Source organism: Panonychus citri, unplaced genomic scaffold (assembly GCF_014898815.1).
Source record: "Panonychus citri isolate SS breed McGregor unplaced genomic scaffold, ASM1489881v1 Contig00138, whole genome shotgun sequence".
NCBI classification, from domain to species: Eukaryota; Metazoa; Arthropoda; class Arachnida; order Trombidiformes; family Tetranychidae; genus Panonychus; species Panonychus citri.
Window position 1 is genome coordinate 1,916,454 of NW_026515543.1, and position 22,716 is coordinate 1,939,169.

Sequence of the window (22,716 nt, forward strand, 5' to 3'; positions counted from 1 at the left end):
CGAGGCTCTTTAATCGGAAGCTTTTTTGTCATAAATCTCTCTGTACCAATTAGAATAAAAAACAATTAGTTAATTGAGTTTATGGCCTTCAAATGGCCTTGAAAAAGGAAGATTTTTTAACAGAATAGTCAATTTGTATACTTTATCTTATTTCTATGATAGTTTATCAGAATTCTCAACTTCTTATCAAATAGGCATTTCTGTTTGCAAACTTTACTGTTCATATTTGATTCGCATCAAGATAATTAATTTATTAGACTAATTATTCAGATATCAAAATGATTTTTTATTTAACTGTCGTACAATTTTGGTTTTTAATCAAATCATTTTTGTGGTCCAGATTGTCAGGTTTTTTTTAATAATAATCATTTAAGGAAATTCTAATGATGAAAATTGATTGTTTTAAATCAGCAAGAAATTAACGTTGATTCAATTTTTTAATTGATTGTTCAGAGAAGGAGAAAAGTTTGCAGTTGATTTTCAATCAATTAAACTACAGGAACAAATTACAATAATAATTGTCAACAGAAAAAAAGGTTAAACAATTAAATCCTTTGGTTGTAAGCATAATAATTAAGGTAATATCTTTGTGATCTGATCACCGATTGATTTAAATTAAGGTGATCTTAATCATGATAGAAAAAAAAATCAATCAACTCAAGGCTTCTTGGTGGTTTGCCAGTAAAAAGAGACGTTGGTTAATGATGATTAGAGTAATTAATAAATTGTCTGGTTAATTGTCTCAATTTGAGTGAAGGTAAACAAAGGGAATGAAAAAAAACAATGGTAATTAAATCTCAGAATTGATGAGAAAAGCAAAGTAACAATTAACAGTGATTTAGTCTAACTAGTGAACTATTGCTTCGGGTGCGTTGCCATTAGTGGTCGTTGATGTGGTCAAGTTGTTGTGGTGGGTCAATGCTTCAAGAATTTTCTCCATATTTGGACATTCGAGTGCTGCCGCTCCGACCGACGATCGTCTTAACATCATTGAACTAATCGGAATCCAGTGGTTCTTTTTCAATTCATATCTTTCCACCGTATTCAGGCTCGACGATCCATCGTTACCTCCGATTGCATAAAGGAAACCATCAGCTTCAACCACTTCATGTGTACTCCTGAAATAATTAAATTGAACCATCGATTAGTTAATTGTTATTAAGGATAAATTAATGATTTAATGATCTATTACCTTCTTGTGTGCATTGGAGCCGTTGATTCCCAAGCATTTCGAGTTGGGTCAAACTTTTCAACTGAATTCATGCAAAGGCTCCCGTCGTTTCCACCGGCGGCATAGATTTTACCACTCAAAGTGGCCACTCCTGAACTAGAACGTCGATTTGTCATCGGTGGCATCAACTGCCATTTTCCTTCCTGGAAATGAAAAGAAAATGATAACAAAACAATTTAATATCACAATTCAAACTATAATCTCGTATTATTATCCAATCGATTGAAATGAATTGAAAAGTTTACAAAAGCACAATGAATCTGATCTATCACCCTGAGAATTGGCCTTTGTCATGAAAATGAAATGTCAATGAACTTCAAAAGATTATGATGTAACCAAGGAGAGAGAGAGAGAGAGATATTAATAGATGAAAAGTTATTAAAAGATTTTGACAGAACAATTTAGAGATAGAAAATATCGATCGATAAGTGAAAATATAAACACGTTCAGAATTCAACTGACGTTATGACGAAGATGATTAGTGATAAATGAGAATGATAATCAAACTAATTAACTAATAATACAATAACCTTTCCGTTGTAAATTATTAATTTCCTCGAGTTGAATCAACCCTTTGTTTCATTACTAAACTTTACGATCAAGGGAATTGTTTTCATTTGAATGAATTTACTTCAACTTCCTTGATTGTTAATAGTAACACTTTCACTCTGATGATTCAAATCATTAAGTGTAATAAATTGAATTGTTAATAACAATTAAATGGATTCATAAATTGTTTGAGGTGCAGAAAAAAAATTATCTTTGTTTTTATGATTGATTAAGTGTAATGGTAATTATGTTAATGTCTTACTCGTGGATCAAATCTTTCCATTGACGATTGATAATTAGTACCATCATAGCCGCCGACGGCATAGAGACACCCATCGAGAACGGTTAACCGTCCATGGCGCCTTCGACTGGTCATCGCTTCGACCGATGTCCACATATCAGAAAGAGGATCAAACCTTTCAACTGAAGCAAGACAAGAAGCACCATCATAACCACCGGCAACATAGACCAGACCATTTAGCGAAGCAGTGGCCAGACAAGAGCGTTTAGTTCCCATATCTTGAGCTAATGGTTGCCACGAATTTACAATTGGATCGTAAAATTCACCAGATGATAATTCCTTGTTCTCATTGTAACCACCAATGGCGAAAAGATTTCGTCCCAAAGTGGTCACACCAGCTCTTGATCGCCTCTTGAACGAGGGTGCAAACGAACACCAAGTATCACTTATTGGATCATAAAATTCACACTCGTTGTGAATGGCGAACAATGAACCACCGCCGATGGCAAAAATGTACGTTTTTAAACCTTTCGGTCGTCGATATTGAGTTCGTATGTTTTTAATGCTGGTTCGTTGATCGGGACTAAGGTGATACCTCATCGCCTCAATGAGCAAATCTTTACCGTCCGGGTTACCCTCGATCAATGGCTCTTTGCAAACGTGATTTAGAAGCGTATTTTTATGAATCAACGGGAAACGAATATGCTGAAGTAAAGAACCAAGTCGACCTTCTCGTGATTTCAGGTCAAATTTGACCCAACGAATGACCGCATTGTAAACCTCGTTTTCATCATGAACATTCAAATGATTACTAGAAATGAGATCTTCAACCTTGAAAGAAGAGAAAAAATCAAAGAGAAAGATACAATTAGTACCACGAGAAATCGGGACTGAAAAAATTAGTCCATTCGCTCACCTCGCTATATGGTAAAAGTAAAAACTCTTCGGTCGCAGCTACGGCGGGAAAATTTTCGACCACAAATTTATCTGATGTTTGATGTAGCTCTTCACACGAATGGGCATCGGCAAATGATCTTATCCCAAGGCAATTGGTCGGGTCAAGTTGTCGAAGTAAAAATTTGCAACAAGCCTCACGAACGGCGGATACTTGGAGTAGACTTGCGGTGGGCAGTAGGGCTTGGACATTTTCCTCGCTGATTACAATTTCACCCGAATATGAATAATCAATTAATAATTTAAGAGCATTAAATTCAATGTCATGTAAAGTAATCACAGATTTTGTTTTCTCGCTCATTTCACCTGTAAATTTAATTAGATTCAAAGTAACATAATCATTAGTTAATTGTGGTTAATTTACTTGCGAGTGTAACAGTTAAAGTAACTATAAATGTCAAGGTTAATTGTGCTAATTAAAAAGACAAAGATTTAGTATCTTTGTAATGTCCAGTTAATTATTCACATTAACTGGTAACAGTTTAGACAAAATTAAACTTGGTTGATCTAATTTATTATTGATTATTATCACAATTTGATTTCTTAATTCATCAGGTTCAAGGTTATTCAATAGATTTACAAATCTATGGTAACAATTAGGTCAACAATTAAATCGATAATCTCAATAACATTTACGATTAAATCTCTAAATTGTGAGATTTCAATAGTTGCATGTTAATCTAAAAGTGTCTTGATTGTTTTTGACTAACATTTAAATCAACAAATTGTGACTTTAATTGTTATCCTGGTTGATTGACTTTATTTGTATCCAATTATTTTGTGTTTAAACTAATCAAGTATTAATTAGTTCAAACTTAATTGAGTTTTTCACTTTATTGTTAATCAAAGATTCATTAGCTGATACTAATTTTAAATTAACTTTTTTTTCTATTATTTTTTTTTATTTTGATCAATTGTTACAATTAACAAAATTTTTCTTGGGTTAAATGATCGGAATCAAGTTAATTGTTGACAGTCATTGAAATACATTACCAACTAATCCCAATGGTTATTGAATGATTGTGTCCATGAATTTATTGATTGTTAGTCTTTGATCAGAAATAATCAATCAATTGGCCTGAACAATTAGGAACCAAATTAAAGGTTATTAAACTGATTACATTGACAATTTAATTTCAAGGATAAAAGTAATTCCAAATGTCCAGTTAATAGTCAATTGATTCAATTTGATAATCAAATACTTTAATCTGATCATGACAATTAATGAACAAAACTACTAATTATTCAATCATCTAATCAACTTGTCGTTGTTAATTAGGATCATATTTACAATTAAAATCATCAAGATCATTACATTATGTATTGTATGTTAATTATTGGTATGATTTCAATTGTATATTGACCTTAATTCAGTTCAATTGTATTTTGATTGTTAGGATTGGATTTTCAATTCGGGTGTGATTGTTATTTAATTTAATTGTTTTCACTATTTTTTCAAGTTCAGTTCAAAATATTAACCAACAATTAACATGATAAAAGTAATATAAAGTTAATTATTGATTGGATTCAACAATCTATTGATAAACTAAACATTGTTATTAAACTGGAAACAATTAACTTGAAAAAAAATATCCAAATCCAATTGTCACAATTAAATTGAGGTTATTTGTTTACCATGTTAATCAACTGCCATCAACTTTGATCAAATCACTTTGTTGATTATAAATTGGAGTTAATCCAAATCATTGATTTTCATAGTAACTAATCATTTGTTTACATCACCATTAAGTTAATTGTAGTTACATTGTATGTTGATTTAGTTTAACGATTTAATCATCTGATCAAGAAAACTTTATTTCTTCCGGGCTCTGTAAAGGATCAATGATTTTATTTAATCTAATTAACTTGATCTAGTTAATGATGATCATGATGATAATGGTGATGATTGAATGAAAATTATTATTAGTTAGTCAACAATTAATTGACAACAATTAAAGAAACGTCAAAAAATGATCATCAAGGTAATCAAAAGGTAATCAATCAAACAGAAAAATGTTTCAACTAAATTTAAATTAACTAATTACAAGACTTTAAACTTTTAGGTAAACAAACAAAAACCCTCATCATTTTAATCATGTTCATTGGTTAATCTTATATTGATTGCAATTAACTAAATTACAATTAAGAATAAGGCTAATCATGATCAACCTGTAATTAAATTCATTAAGAAATCAAATTTCATGATATTTAATTTCTTGGCCCATAAATAAGCTGATTCATTTGAGTTAATCAGCAATTTAGCTGATTGTTAATCAAGCTTATCACTTAAATTGCCTCAAAAATTGATTCAAATGGTCATTTAATCAACAATTTAATTACTATATTCATGTGGTTACCAGTGTAATTAACTGTTAGTATTTAGTTGATTGTATAATTAAATTTGATAATCATTAATTGCCCATGAAAATGTACAGTTAACTTTTTTTTCATCATTTTGAAAGTTTTTCAACATTGACAACAATTTATTAATTATAAATGAAACTTGGAGTTGTTGACAATTATCACGAACTATCATCAGAAACAATTAACACTATTGAATTGAACAATTAACTGATTGTAAGGTTTATTAATACAAAGTGTGAACATTGTCCATAGGAAAACAATAATAATAATAATAACCACATGAAGTTTAGGTTAATCATAATGAAGACATTAATTGTTAATCATTGAGGATCAAGTTAATTCACTAGACAAGGTTGAGTTAATTCAAAGTTGATAAGGTTTACAATCAAGGTGATCACAATTAGCTGATTCTAATCATTGTTAGATGATTTAACAATAAGAAAAAAAAAGTTATTATAATCAACTCTTTACTTTCCCTAGTAAAATAGTCAAGGTTAATATCTTGATTATTTCAACAATTAACTAACGATGATGTTCAGATCAATAGACAAGGGCAATGAGCTATTAATAGTATACAAGTTAATTGTTGATGGTAAATCACAGTAAATAATTAAAAAAAAATACTAACTAATTAATGGTAATTAGAATCAATTATCATACCACCACAATCACAATCAAATTTAAGACTCAAGGATTGGAAATTGTTGATATCAAATCAAATTGCTGATTGATTGGTCAGAATAATAGTTGATTAACAATTAAGGAAATCCCCAGATTGTTGAAATGATATAATGACCAATTTAATAAACATAGATACATAAATATTTAGCCTGAGGCGATGGGATAATATTTTTTACCCAAAGTTAAATCAACTTATCGTGATTAGTGTTTATCGTAGTAGTTTATTTCATCACAATTAAGGACAATTAAGAAACTCAATTGATTCTATCATGAGTGTTGGCTAACTAATGGTTAAATTGGAAATGATTAAAAGTCAACAATCACCAAGAAAAAAAATTAATTCAGTTTCTATGAGAATCGTTTTCAATTGTTATCGCTGAGATTTGATTATTCAATTAATGATAACAATTGAAATATTATACAGTTAATTGTGGGAAAAGATGATGAAAATGGATGATGATGATGATGATTGGAGGATAATAAACAAGGATGATAGATGATGATGAGGATAAAATTGACCTTTCAACAATTTAACTGGACTGATGTATATCAAATTGATTCAACTGACCGTTAAATGATTTGATCTTTAGGTCAGTTTATATAAATTTTACCAATTGATTCAAATTCAGTTGATTAATTTCAATTACTGATTGGTTAATTGTTGAAGTTCAGACATAAGTTTAATTGTGTTATTAGTTTTAATTGAGTTTGATTTTGATCAACAATTGATCAAATTTTAGTTATTAAACCGATATGAGTTTGTTATTAAACTAAATTAACGGCAAAACAAATTATAAACTATTAAGTTAATCAGTGTATTTTTAATTGGGACAATTAACATATTGCCAATGGTGAATTGGCAATTTTTTGATTACATTTGGGTTTCTGGTTTTAATAACTATTAGATTGTCACTCTAATTTAAATCACCTCAGTTATAGTTAATTGTTGGCAATTTGTTTATTCTCATCATCATGATTAGGATAATAGTGATTACGATGATTGATAAAAATTGATTGTTGTTTGACATAATCACGTTGTGATTAACAATTAAAAAGAAACTGGTTGACACATCAACAAGAAACTAATTCCTTGTTAGTCCTGATTGTTTTGTTTGATTAATGGAAATTAAATTGAGTTGATTGTTGATTGTTGATTTTGGCTTCAAATGTTAACTTGTTAATTGTCTGTCATCATTTTTAATTAAATTAAAAATCTCTATATATAAATAGCAATTCATTTAAGCTCTCGGGTGTAACCGGAAAAGTTGAACATCAAACCCAAGAGAGAGAGAGAGAGAGAGACAATCAACAATTAAGCTCACAATCAGAATCAACAACAATCAACAAGAAATAATAATGAAAAAAGTTATAATAATGACGATGATTTAATCAGATAAGATATTGAAATTACTGCTTCAACAATTAGTTAACTGATCAATAGTGAAAAAATTACCAACACTAACCACCCACAATCAATTGTAATGGACAAACAATTGAATCAACAATAAAACTTTTAATTGTAATGCACTGAGAACAATTAATTAACAGTCTAATCATACCCAATGGTGATCTTTTCAAACCACAATCAAAAGATTTAAACTAATCTAATATGATAACTGATGATGTTGATAATCTTGAGCCTTAATTTTTTTTTATCAACAATCAAAAAAAGGGCAACAATTTAAACCCAGGAACTGAGCATATATAATATTATACATTATATGGTGATCAATATTAAAAAACTCAAGTTATGAAATTAACTAATCATAGATATGATAATATTGATATATATAATTAATACAGATATATTTATTAAATATGTAATATATAATTGGATAATTGATTATAATATAAGTTGGATATGATATATGATATAACATGAGCTAATAGTTGTAAAATGAGTAGTATCAATTAGACCATTGATTGTATAAATACATATGAGTTCAGTTGACAATTGATAATCATGGTCTTTGATTATATGAATTAAGGTAACAGATAATTTGATTAAATTGTGATTATAATTGTGGATACTTACTGTTAAACATGGCGTTAAAGTAAGCAGAATTAGCTGATAAAACAACTTTATGAGCTTTCAATTGAGATCCGGATGCTTGTAAAATAATATCACAAAGTTGACCATTTTTCCTCATATTATTCATTGATGAAAACACACTGGTCAAGTGGTCATTGTTTACATAGTTAATTGACCTTAACCGGGTCACACCACCGGAAACACTACTATTAGGATTACTACTGTTGGTGCCACTATTGGTACATGTATTTGTTTTACAGTTACTTATAATGCTACTGTTGTTGTTGGTGGTGGTGATGGTGGAGGTGTTGTTGATTGGATTGACCCTTGTAAGTCCACTCCCGGTACCACCGGTGACACTGTTAACTGCTACTCCGATTGGTTTGGTTGTTGTAGTGCCGGTGATTGTCCCACCAACGGTTTTAGGTCCATTACAATGGAGACTCCTACTAGCACTGGTACTACTTTGAGAACCATTTTCGGTTAAATCGTCAATCATTAACAGATCAGATGAAGATGATTTCAGGTCATTTCCATTTGTGGGTAATTTTTCTGTACTTGATTTCCTAAATTAATTACAATTAGTTTTTTTTAGGGGAAAAGCATCAAATTGATTCAACAATAAGAAGATGAAAGAAAAAGAAATTGATTAGTATATCAACTATTAATTTAGAGTGCAAAAAATTAAGGATGATTAAGATGACAGGGATGATAATGATGATTAGGATAATATTATTGAAATTGATCATTGATTTTTGGTCAAATAATATTACATTAGTATGGAAACAGGTCAGTTAGTGCTGGTGGGAAGCAAAGAGGTAGGAGGTGGGCAATTGTTAGAGAGAGAGAGAGATGATTATCATCATGATAATCATCTTGATTATCATATGAAAATGATGAGTAAAGGAGTAAAGGAAGTTGATAATAACAAGACCGGAAGTGATGCTCTGGTAATATGAATGAATGGTTAATCAAAGTAAGATGAATTAAAAATAGTAACAACATACATTGTAACATTAATTATGAGCATGATGGTTGATGATGGTTGTTGATTATGATGTTAATTAATTAATCACAACAATCAAGTGATAACAGGAAAACATGGAAACGAGAAACAAAAGTTACTTTTATTTTGGCAGAAGAAAAAAAAAATGAAATCAATTCACAACTTGAATATTTAATGAATTAACTACTTTGATGATGATGATGATGATAATGATTAGGATTAGGATTAGGATGATAATTGATGATAACCATGAGATTTTAACATGAGATGAGATGAGATGATGAGGATGATGAGAGAAACAAAAAAAAACAAAAAGTTATCCTCTAATTTTTGGTAGTTGATTGATTAACCAACAACTTAGGATTGATGTAACTAATCCTACCACACACCTTTCGTGTTAGGTTTGGGTTTTCCAGATCGTAGCCAATTCAGACATCGTTTCAATAGCAGATCGATTATTTTTTTGTAGATTAAAATCGATTCCATTTGTAAAGATCTTCCAATCAGGGCATTCCATTAGTAGATGATATATTCGGTCACCAATAGTATCACAATCACATTCAATTTTTTGATGGTAAATGTTGATTAGCTTAATTATATTATAAATTTTAATTGGGTAGAATAAAAAAGCCAATTTTGGGTTCTTGAACCATACCTTCCACATTATTGGAGCATATTTCTTATATAATTTCACTTCCAGTTTGTTGATAAAATCTTTAATCAATAGTTTGATTTCTTTCTTACTATTGTATTTTGGTTTGATTGTTATACAATCAATTAGTTTATTACATTTAACTAATTCAATTCGAATTATTTTAATTCTGTTTCTATTTATATTGTCATTGTTTTTCATGTAAATTTTCTTAATTTCAAAAAATTCCTCTAAGTATTTAATAATTGTAACTATCTTATTTGATTGTTTAGTTAGTACTTTAAAGTGTAAATGTTTATCTTCAAAAGTGATACAAGTTTGTTCATCAATTGTCTCCGTTAAGATAATTTCAATTTTTGGTCTGTTTTTCATCTGTTCCCTTGGTGTATAATTTATTAATTCAAGAATAGGAAAGTCTATTTGACTGCAATTATTTTTTTTCAAGCTAAATAGTAGTTGTGATAAGTATGATTCTATTGGATTAATATTACCTAATATTTTATCAAACCAATAATTAATCTTATTTTCTATTAAATGTGAGTTAATTCTTCTTCCAATAATAGTTAATTGTTCAATTTTACTTAGCCAATCAATTCGTTTATACCAAGGCTTAATTCCTAAAGGTATCATTATGTATGATGTATAAGCATTTATAATTATTTTTCTTTCTTTTAATTCTAATGATTTATGAATTTCTAATATTTGTTTATTAATTTTTTTTCTGCAGAGCTTTTTAATTATTGTATTTTTTCTTGTGATATCATTAATGTAGATACCAATCATCTTTTCATCTTCTTTTGTAATGAGGTAAGTTTTTTTATAGTTAATGTTTAGATTAATTTCTTCTAGTTTCTCTTGTATAAAGTTCATTGGAGTTTCATCTTGATAGAAGATAATCAAATCATCTGCATAAGCAATTACTTCAACATCATCTCTTTCATTCATCTTAATTAATGCATCATTAAGTCCAATATTAAAGAGTATTGGACCACATGAAGAGCCTTGTGGTACTCCTTTTTCAATAGGTAAGATATTCAATTCATCTCTGTTTCTAATTCTAACTTCTCTTTGGGTTAAAAAGGATACAACTAAATTGTATGTGCTCATATTAAGATGTATTTTAATCTTTTTCAGTATTTTCTCTTTCGATATATTATCAAAGGCACCTTTTATATCGCATTTGATTTTATATTTAAATTTATTATTTAATTTATTTAATTTAATCATAAAGTCAAATCTTGTTTTTTTTCCATAAGCGAATTGTAATTCATCGTCAATTAATTGTTCTCTTTTCATTTCTATTCTTTTCACTAATATTAGATCTAAATATTTCATTAAAAAGGATTGTGTAAATACAGTACGATATGATCCATCTTCTTTTAATATTTTGGTTCCTCCACTTATTTTTAATAAGGAAGGTATGTAACTTAACTCTAATATTCTCTTTAAAATATTCAACACAAATTCTTTATTTATTTTTAAGAAGTATGACCATGTTTTTATTGAAAAGTCATCCGCATTTCCTGATGAGCTTTTAAAAGTTTTATCTTTGATTAATTCAATTTCATCATCTTTGATATAACCCTGATAATATTCTGTTAGATTCATTTTTTCTTCTATCGGTCTAGTTATAAGAAAGTTTCTTTTATATTTGAGTTGAGTGATTTTTCCCCTCTTCATTAGTCTATTAATCAGTTCCCATAAAGTTTCATCATTATCTACTATTTTGTTTTGTTTTTTATTAACTATTTTCTTATATCTAAAAGGTGAAAGGTAAATTTGATTGATATCATTGTGAATATTGTTTGTACTATTCAGTTTTTTGAATTTGTATATATAAATATTATTTACTTTCTTTCCTCTTAATTTAAGTAATAATTTAATTCTAATTATTTTGTGATCTGATAGTTTAAGTTTTTTGACTGATTCAGATAATTTAATGAAATTAAGGTTTGTTAACATGATGTCGATTGAATGGTCTTCTCCAAAATGATTAGGTCTTGTAGTAGTTTCTCTATTTATCATAGATTTGAAATTATTTTCCTCCAATATTCTTTTTAATAGTCTATTTTTCATTGTATCTGGTCTCATAATTAGCGACCAAATCTCATTATCACAATTAACATCACCAATTATTATTAGATTTTGATTGTTAAATCTTAATATTGTCTCTGTGATTTCTGTGTACCATTGATAATCATTATTATACCGATATGTTGCTAAAAGGAAAATTCTGTAGTTTCTTATTTCTAAGTCAATTATTAGGGAGCTTCTTCCTAATTCTTCAATCATTCTAATCACAATTTCATCACTTACTACTATTGTAAGTTTATCATGTATTATAATATTTTTAATGTTTAGAATTTCTCTATTGATTCTTTCTGGTGGTTCATTAATAACAGTGATCATTGGTGAGTCAATTTCCTTTTCATTTATTAATTTAGTAAGAGCTTTACCATTCTTATTGATATTCCACTGTGTTAATGTGATTTTCATATTAATTAATATGTATTGAAATGTAAATATTGTTATTAGTGTTTAAATTGTTTCGACTGTCAATGTAAACCTGAGTGATTTTTGGATTCGTTCCTAAGTTATTTAGATTGTTTATACTTTCCTGAATTAATTGCAAATTAGTTGAATGAGGCTCAATTCTAAGTTTTAAATTGATTCCTTGTATGAATTCAACTCTCGCTCCTGTAAGTTCAATTAGTTCAATTGTTTCGATTTGCTCAAGTTTCCTTGGTGATACTCTAAAAATTATTTGATTCCTTAGAGTATTAATTATTTTTTCTTCTTGTCTAAAATAATTCTCTATCGTTCTATCAAATATGCTAATGGAAAAGATAATATTAATATTTTTCTCATTCATCCAGTTTATGTCATTAATTTTATCTCCAAAATTGTATTTGAAAAGAAAGATATTAAGGTGATTCATGACAAAAGCCAATTATATGAAATCTAATTGTTTCACGTTTTAACTTTTTGAAAGTTTCTAAATTAATTTTATTATTTGTGAAAAGTTTATGTTGATTTCCGATAATTCCTTTGACTAATATGAAGTTTTCAAGTTCTTCTATCAGTAATTGACTAATATCAGTGTTAATTTCCAAAAAGTAAACAAATTTCTGTGGAAAATAATAATTGAAGTTTTCTTTAGTTAAATTTTCAAGAGTATTATAAATTTCCTCCTCATTATCTAATAAGCCATAAAGAATATTTTCTTCATTGTATCTTATTCTTAATAATGATGGAAATTTCTCTCTAATTTCATTTGAATTAAAAGAGTTAATTAGAGGATGTTTAGCTACTATTTTTAGATCTTTATTATTGTCTAGTTGGAATTGAAAATTATCATTTTTACCTGAGTTCTTAGTAGAGTTGATCATATTATGAATTGTATGTGTAAGGCGATTCTTCTGGTTTCTTCCCAAAGTTGAATTATAAGTAAGTTAACACTTATGTTTAATTGTTCACAGAAATTAATTAGTTCATTAATATTGTTTTCACTTCTTTCAAAATAAAACAGAAATTGTGATGAATTGTCAGTTGGATTAATTTCACAATTGAAAAAATTAATTATTCTACTTATTTGTGTGTCAATCAAAATTTTGTTGATATCAATCAGAATATTATATTCATTGTTTTCATGATTGTAAAGAATATCACTTAATTTAAGAAAAGTATCAACAAATTTAATTCTAGGAGATTCAAAAGAGATTAAGGCAAAAAATTGTTCATTTATTGTATTTTTAACTCTCCAATAAATCAAAGTCATAATTTGTTGTTTAGTGTTTGAGTGATGAATTATAACTGAATTAAGTTGCTTACTATTAAGCAAAGTTTGTTTATAATCAGCTGATTGTAATTGTTTACAATAATTATGTTTAAATTGATTGTGCTTTAAAGAAGCAACATTATGGTCAACAATAATTAGTTAATTAATTTCCAGTGATGTAAGTATGATTGATATAGACACAATCATAATCAAAGTTAATATTTGTTATCAGCTTATGTATTTTTTCCTTGAGTAATAAACATTTCTTTGAGAAGAGGTCATGACCGATAATTTTACATAATGGACACTTTTTTATGGTGTTTACACAGCGGTGATACTTTTCTGATGAATTGCAGAAGCCACAGGTCCAGAGTTTACATTCATAGTGTTTATCTAATTGTTGGCAACAATGGCAAATTTCCAGGCCAATCTCATCTTGATACTGGTAATAACATCCTTTATATTTAATCTGTCCGTCTCTGATGGCTTTCCTATTTTCTTTGTCTAATTCTATTGTTATTTTTGTCTCAACTGGGTTTATCTCCATATCATCTTTAACATCAATAATTTTAACATAAGGAGATGAGAAATTATTCTCTCTCTTAAGATTAATTGATTCTTCTTCATAATGATAATTAGCTTGTTTTGATTCCTGAGTTACGAAGGATATTATCGGTTTTCTTTTTTGAATTGTTTGTATATCTTCAACTCCTTTAATATTGTTTACAATTGTTGTAAAATTCGGAATATCATTATTCAATATAAACACTTTGATATCATTTTCACTCAATTGATAGTCGATGATTAGTCTTCCAATCTTTAATTGTTTTCTCACTAATTCAATTATCTGTTGATTATTACTTGAGCACTTAATTAGAAGGCACTTACAATCAAAATTTTTATCAACAATTAATTTGTTTTGATACATGATGTTTATTCAGTTAAAAGAGAATCAATTTAATATAAAGTATCAAAGGTTAATGTTTACATTTGAAAAGAGAATAGAATAAAAAATTGTTCTTTTTCAAGGGGGCATTTATTAATTACATCAATTAATCAAGTTGATCAGAAATTAGGCTCAATTAATCCCATTAATTAATACATTCAATTTAGTCTAGGATATTGATCAAGGTTAATTTCTTTTAGTTATTTAATTTCACTCATATATTATAAACTGTTTAATTCCTTTAATATTGTTCAGAATTAACTTAAACAAATTCTTATCTATTTCACCAATTAATAGTAGAAGACAATTATATTTATTCATATAGATTATTATCTGTTCACTACATTTGAATTGTTTGATTGTGTTCATGATGTCCATTGAATTATAACCTTTTTCACAGTTAATGATGACAATTGAACTCATAATTAGTTATTTAATAAACAGTTTAATGAGTAGATACTAAAGTAGAGTAGAGAAAGAAAATTAAACAACTGAGAGAAAGGTAAACAATGAATTGATCAGAAGAAATTTGTCTTAGAGTGAAGTTATAATTAAAAAATTTAGATGTCGCTCAAAATTGTCTTCTTTTTTCTAGAAAAATTTTGTCGTATTCAAACTCATTCATCATGATATTTATCATGATTTTATTTTTAAATTCACTGCAATCCCAGAACCAAGCACTATGTCCTCTAGTGAAACAGCATGGACATTTGTAGTTGTTGACATCACCAATTATTGGACATTGAGAATGATTGCCTGAGCATAGAGCACAAGTTACTTCATTTGGACAATAATTTTTTGTATGAGTGTAACTTAGACACTTAGTACAAAATTTAATCAAGAAATGATCAATAATTTCAATCTTTTTTCCATCTAAAAGTAGATTACCACCTCTTTCACCAATTAGTCTTCTTGTTTCCTTATCCATCTCAATGGTAATATATTTGTCTTTCTTATGCTTCTCTATCCTTTTGATTAGTATCGAATTACTTTGAAAATTATTTTCCACAATCAATTGTTGTACCAGATCAGCTTTAATTTCTCCTTTGATGATAATTTTAATCGTTGGTTTATTGAGGGCCATGATCGTCATTGTTTTCTCTAATTCAGCTTTCACTTGTTCATAAACTTCTTTATCAACTTCAAGTAAGATGAATCCATTTTGTTGATTAATTCTGATTTCACTTGTAATTTTTTTAATTTTAATTCTAATTTCTTGAATCTGTTGATGAAAGTAAACACTAGGATCCTTTTTAATAATTATAAGTTTATTGTTTTTATTATTTTTGATTCTGATTCTAAAAGAATCAGCACAAATTAAGGTAAACATGGTGTATAGAAAGAGGTTCAAAATAAACAATCATAATAAGGTGTAAGAGGAGAGTCATTTTGTTTTTCTACACTCTTTGGCGGTTAATTCAATTAGTCAGTAAAATACTTAGAGAGAATAATATTGTTATAGTAATGGTTAGTCTTCTCTAATTCAGTTTTAAGAAAACTTTGAAAGATTGGACAAGTTCTGGATCTAGCACTATGACCTTTTTGGCCACATCTAGGACATTGCCACTTACTTTTGTCATTCTGAACAGGACATTCATTAGTATGATGACCAGAACACATATGACAAGTTCTCAGATTGTTACATCGTTTAACCGTGTGTGAATATTGCGAACAGTGATTACATATAATAATGTTAAAATAATCATAAACTTGGATGAGCTTATATCCAACATTTAGGTAACCTCCACTTTTATCAATTTCATTCCTAACCCTAGACGAAATTGATAACAATATTTTGTTCCATTTATCGTTCTCGAAAATGTATTTGGGTTTAATTGAGTTTTCTGGCCAATGGTTCCTTTTGGTTATCTTTTCACACCATTTCTCCCAATTTTCGTTGTTTGTTTTCTTAAAGTTTTCAATCATTATAACTGGATTTTCAAGATCTGGTACCATTATCGTAGTTGCTTTGTCTAATTTGAATTCATCTTCAAGAATCTTTTTTAATTTAAGTCTATCATTATTATTTTGTAGATAGATTTTAAGACAGTTAACTCCAGTTTTCGTTTCACAGATAATTGGTAATTCCTTTTCACTTTTCTCAATGAATTCGATGAATTTTTGTTCGATTTCATTTGAATCTATTTCTTCTGAATTAATCAGTAGTATTGGCATGATCTCCATATTCTCTACATTGAACCAGTTACTTCTGTCTTTTTTCTGTTGATATCTAATGTGTATCTCGGAATTACTCTCCTTCCTTGTCCTTGATTTGTCCATTTTTGTTTTTTCAACCACAAACTCTTGTATTATCATATCATCCAATAGATTCGTTAACCTTATTAGATTATTAGATCTTTCACTAGTAACACCATCAGTTGTTAAGATTATTGAGATTTCTTTTTTGATTTCCTTTTTTTCTTGATCCGTAAGATTATTCTTAATTTCATTAAATTTATTTTCGTCTTCCATTACCACAAGAAGTTGATTAATTGTCACATTTTTCTTTTGTTTCTGTATAGTATCAAGTAAGAAATTGGTCAATTGTTGAATATGTCAATTAAGATATTTGTCAAATTATATTTACCTTATTCATTATTAAGAAGTTCCACTTTTTTAATTTTCACAGTAAAATTCACAATTAAGTTTTTTAATTCACAATTAAATTAACAATTAAATTCACAATTAAGTTCACAATTAAGTTTTTTAAATTCACCTCTCATTTAAGAAACGACATAACTCAATGAAGATCAATTGAAAACCATACAACATATGAAAGCGACTCACTCGGAAGATGAATGATGATGATGATGATAAAAGTAGACAGACTTGAAAGAAAGAGTGGAAATTAAGGAAAGAGAAAGAGAAAGAGGTGTGAAGATAAGGAAGATAAATGATGATGATGAATAGCAAAAAAAAAGTAACAATATCAACCTTGAGAGTTGAATAACAACAAACAGAAACAATAACAGGAATTAAGGAAACAATTCAATTGAATGAAATTTGATTAACGGTTTCTATTATTTGATAAGCTTGATTTTTTCTTCTTCCATTAACAATTAACTTTACAATCATTAAGTTACTTGTTGCCAAGTCAATTAGTCAACTTTAAATGGTAACAATTAACTAATCAACCAGAAAGACGCAGGACAACAAATCTCAACAATCAACAATCAGCTAATACATACAAATATTACTTTGGTCATGATAATGATCAGCAATCAAATTTGATTGTTTACTTATTATTCAATAGTCTAGTGGTTATTAAGATAATTATTAACAATTAGGTTTGTTTCAATTGTTTATATTGTAGGTTCAATGATTTACAATCAAGTTGATCAAGTTAACTCTGTCATCTCTTTAATTGTTGTACAATTTGATTTGATTTGATTAAACTTATTTGGTGATTTAAATATTTTAAGGTTAATGGTTATTGGTAAACAATTAACTTGATTAGCTAACATATTAAACTAAATTTTAATTTTTTACTTTTTAATTGATTTACTTTGAACAATCAGTGATAATCAAGGCAATAAAATTAAATTGATTAACACTTAATTAGAGTAACAAAGTTTATTAACCATTTTCATGATAATGAATCAAATTAATGGTAATAAACTGTTACGATAATAATAATAATCATTAAATTTGTTCATTTTAATGATTAATAATAAATAACGATGACTTTTTAATGTAATTGGATTAAATTAGAGTTGAGATTATATCTTAATCATGGTTAAAGATTAAGATTTTGTATTATTGATTTTCTTGGTTTACCAAGTTTCCTGAGTTAAAATCAATCAGATTAACCAACAACAAGATTAGTTGATGAAAGATCAGAGTTAATTGTAAAATTGATTGCTGATGATTCGTTGATTAAAGTGTCATTGGACGGTGAAGATCCTCCGGTTGATCTTGAGAAATCGGCGACAATTAAGAAGTAGGTAATTGTTGCCGAAATTACCGCTCCAATTGTAGTATATTTGATGACGAAAAACCGATAAGCCGAATAGCCGACTGTACATTTAAGCCGTAAAATAAACGATTCGACATAAATAAAACTGGGAAGTAGTTCGGAGCCGGAACGATACAGTGAAGTGTTGACAGCAAAGGCCTTTTTAGCGACAGCGGCAGCGGGGAAAAAGATGAGGTACAAAATGAGCAAATTAAATCCCGCAATTAGACAGTAAAAGGTGTACAGGTAAAAATCAACTTGTCCATAGGAAACGGTGTAAAATATATAACAAAGGTTAACGATGTAGAAACCGGAAACGGAGGATATGACCTTTTTCCAGAATTGGTTTGATTTGATTACAGTTTCACAGAGATAATTGTGATCAACGTATGAGGCCAATAAGGATGAATCTTTAACGTCCAGTTTCATATTATCTGAGTAGAGGATTAACTCTGTCGCTGAAGTGACCAGGTCAAACTGTGATTCCATGAGAGAGCAGATTAAAGTGAAATGAAAAGCGGTGAAAACAATAATCCCCGTCATGTATGTGTACCAAATCCCATGAAGGATTAACCATAATTGAACTTTAATCATGTCAACGGGTGAATTTGGATCCCAATTTAATTGGCTTAAAATGGTTGGATTAGTGTAAGTTGATTGTATTGATTGATAATGAATTAAACAAAGGATTAGTGTGATGATTGTGATTAACGATAGACAGAATATTGTAATTAATAGTGATTTAAGTTTAAAGGTGATTCGTTGATTGTGATAAACTGTTAATCGGGAGGCTTTGAATGAATTAAATGGGATTAGACATGATTGTTTATGGTCAGTTAGGTAGGAGGTTGATATTAATGCTGCTGAAGCTGACCAACAAAAATAAGCCATTCGATAGTAAATATAATGATCATTGGTTGGAATTGTTAACAGAACTGATAAATCACCAAGTTGCCATGATAATTGAGGATAAGAACTGAGAAACATTAAGATGAAACCCCGAATTGCGAGTAACCATAATAGTAGACAAATTGATTGTCGATAAATTTGATAAATTGTTGACATTATTTTACCATTAGATTGATGATCAGGATTAGGTGGCAATACACTGAACAATTTCAACCAAAATTGAGTGAATACATAAGGTGATTTAATTGCTGGATCTTTTTGATTGTAATCATCAGGTAATTCTGTTGGTGAAACTGTTGATTTCTTGTAACGAGAACGATTGACCATCGTGAAAGAAACTTTGACAGTTAATTAATTGTTGATGAGTATCCCAAGAGACTAAACAATCAGTAAACTTATTCTAAATCTAATATAATCTCTATGAAGATTAGATGAGAAACTAAATTGTTTGCGACCTTAAAATCAACTAATCAACACAATTACGCGTTAATTTAGTTATTCAACTGTAATCGTGTGGAAAAATAATTAAATCAACTGAAAGGTAAGTCTTTTTATCATTTAGATCTTCTTAATTAATAATTTGCGATTGTTAATTAATTTTTAGATTATGTTATAATGATATTGACAATTACAATGATGATTGAACGTTTAATTGTTGTAATATTTTGTTTGCTGTCGTTAATTACAATCAAATCAATATTTGAACAAAACAATTAAAAGAAATATAATTTTACTATTGATAATATTATGCTCTAATTGTTGGTGAATTTATTTATATAGTTAAACTAAATTGTTAATTGATTGTTGACTATTTTTCCTCATATTAATCATTCAGGTAGTTCAAGTTAATCAATCGGTAACAATAATTTTCACAATTTAAGTTGAACAACTAAAAACTAACGGTTAATTTGAATGTTGCTGATTTAAGGCTCAATTTCAATTGGTGTCTATGGGATGATGATGATGATGATGATGATGATATTCATGATCATGTGTTCATGATGATGATGATGCTAAAAGAAGAGGGAATAAAGTTCATTGAGCTGAATCCACCTAAAGATCAATGATTTCTGTATACAGATTAGTGTTATATTCATTCAAATATAAATCAATTAAATCATTTGTCTCCATGATTATCATGATAATAATGAAGATGATCTTTATCTTCAAGGTCAGGGGGAAATTGATGATGAAGCAAATTCAGTGTCATAACAATCACAACAATTGGAATTGTAATGATTAAGATTCAATTTTTTTGTATCTTTCAAGATTAAGATGATTCAGTTTTTCTGATTTGCTCATTAACAGTTTACTGAATTCATGGTAATCGTCACAATTAATTATGTTGAACTTTTTTTTTGCCTAAATTTTCAAGGAAAAAGTTGATTATTTTATGGTCCATTATCCTTTCATGTAATTCCAGGGTTTGGTTTTTTCTTCACCATGATTACATGGGAGCTGAATGCCTGGTTTAAATGAGTTTATTATCGATCGATGAATTTCACTCATGCTCTATCATGATGGTGATTGAATATTTTTCTTGTATCTACTATGAACTTTAAGGGAGAATTCATTTTCTCCATGACTTTGATTACCTTTCCCGCCAAAAAAAAATACGATGATAAGATAAACGGAAGAGGAAATTCAGTGAGAGCATATAAGATGAGAGAGAGAGAGAGAAAGAGGTTACATTAACCTCGTCGCATCTCAATAATCTGAATCATGTAAATTTATCCTCAGACAAATCAGTTAATTGTTAACAAATTTGTTCAGAATTACAACTTAAATGACAAAAACACATATTAACTTGTCAATGTTAACATTTGAAAATCATTTGATTAGTAATGATTATTATACTTTCTAGTTCAGTGTCAACTGATTATTGTTGTAAGGTTATTATTGAGTGATTTATTTAATCACTTTGATTGATTTACTGTTGGTAATAATCATGATTAATCTGATAACTTTCAAAAGGATTGGATAAGATGAGTGAATGTTGAAGATTAGATTTATGAGAATCATCATTAACCAATTCTCATTGAGATATAATTGTTACATTGTTTTTTTTGTACTTTTTTTTATTCATCTTATTTGATTAACTAATTAATCTATTGTGAATATATTGATTGTTATTACAATTAGACTTACCCTTTAATTGGTGAATGAGGTTGAATATTGGTGATGAATGATGCTCGTAATGAAGAGAGGGTTGGAGTTGCCGGAGCTTCGGGTGATGTTGATGGAGAGGACGAAGATGATAATGGAGATGATGATGAAGAAGAAGATGATGACAGGGATGATGATGATGATAAAGATGCCATTTAATTATCAACTATAAGACGGAAAAACGTAAAATAATAATAGTAAATAAAAGTTGGTATTGATAATCAAAGATTATGATTAGACCTTCAATGGTTAATCATCAACAATTGAATGACAATTTGTCAGGATTTTCATCAATCATTCAGTCAACAGTTAAATTGATGAATGTCATAGATGAAAGAATAATAATCAACATTGAAATGAGCAAATCAATGACAATTAAATGAAGAGAATAACAAATTATAACCTTAGAAACTGATTCGCAATCGTAAGGTTACCAAAGAGGCAGAAAAAATGAGAGAAAAACAAAACAAAAAGAACAAAATAAAGTAACAAATTATCTCTTCCAATGTATTAATAGATAAATTGTAATCCAATTAATTATCACAATTAGTGAATAATCACTCACCTTTTTATTTGTCTCAATCAAAGAATTGGGAACAATAAACAAGAGTAAACGAAAAGGAGATCAAGAGAGATGGTCAACTCATTACACTGACCAGAGAATCGTGATGATCTTCAAGGTCCCATGTGAAGATTGAGAGAGAGAGAGAGAGAGATTATCTGGAAGATACTTGACCGTTGAAGGAGAAGAGAAAATAATTCACAGAGAGTAAAAAGAGAGAGAAAGAGAGAGAAAGAGAGAGAAAGATAATGTTATTGATCTTGAGTCACTCTCAGAATTGAATTTTATCAGAAAAAGAAAAGAAAAAAAAACGAAAACGATGCTATTGCCATCTCTCGATTGATTAACTTGCTAATTGTTCGTTGAATGAATTGATTTGTAAATGAATTTCAAGTGTCCATGGAGATTATTCATTCTAATTATATTATGATTGTTATTAATAAGAATTGAAATGGAATTGAAAACGGAAATGATTCTACTTCGTTGGTTTTCATGATTAGAATTGTTAATTCGTCTAGACAAATGAAAGATCGTAAAGGTAAAGGTCAATTGTCATTTACTATCATCAAAAATTCATTCACTTTGTTTCTCAAACATGATGATCACTTTAATCATTATCGATGATGATTCAGTTCATTCACCTTATTCATCTGGTATATTTTTCCATCCAGAGAAAACTTTCTCTCTCTC

The 22,716-nt window shown here is 28.5% G+C and overlaps 1 protein-coding gene across 2 annotated transcripts; it reads right to left on the minus strand.

Annotated features, from left to right (window-relative positions):
- Window positions 1-260: 260 nt before the first annotated feature.
- On the minus strand, window positions 261-22,266 carry LOC128393039 (kelch-like protein 17). 2 transcript variants are annotated; one of them, XM_053353150.1, is made up of 7 exons: window positions 22,030-22,266; window positions 21,447-21,630; window positions 8,056-8,618; window positions 2,938-3,281; window positions 2,043-2,852; window positions 1,193-1,374; window positions 261-1,118 (listed from the first exon to the last, which is right to left on the minus strand). In XM_053353150.1, exons 2-7 carry the CDS (start codon window positions 21,617-21,619, stop codon window positions 848-850), a joined length of 2,343 nt encoding a protein of 780 aa, XP_053209125.1. In that variant the 5' UTR covers window positions 21,620-21,630; window positions 22,030-22,266; the 3' UTR covers window positions 261-847. The 2 variants fall into 2 exon arrangements, with proteins under 2 accessions (XP_053209125.1, XP_053209126.1); XM_053353151.1 differs by lacking the exons at window positions 21,447-21,630; window positions 22,030-22,266 and adding exons at window positions 9,060-9,379; window positions 17,151-17,262.
- Between the last annotated feature and the right edge of the window lie 450 nt (window positions 22,267-22,716).

Coding starts and splice junctions, on each gene's coding strand:
- LOC128393039 (XM_053353150.1), bottom strand. CDS start 21,619: ATGGCATCTTTATCATCATCATCATCCCTGTCATCATCTTCTTCTTCA. Junction 2,853..2,937: donor TACTTTTACCATATAGCGAG/GTGAGCGAATGG, acceptor TCTTCTTTCAAG/GTTGAAGATCTCATTTCTAG. Junction 1,119..1,192: donor GCTCCAATGCACACAAGAAG/GTAATAGATCAT, acceptor TAATTATTTCAG/GAGTACACATGAAGTGGTTG.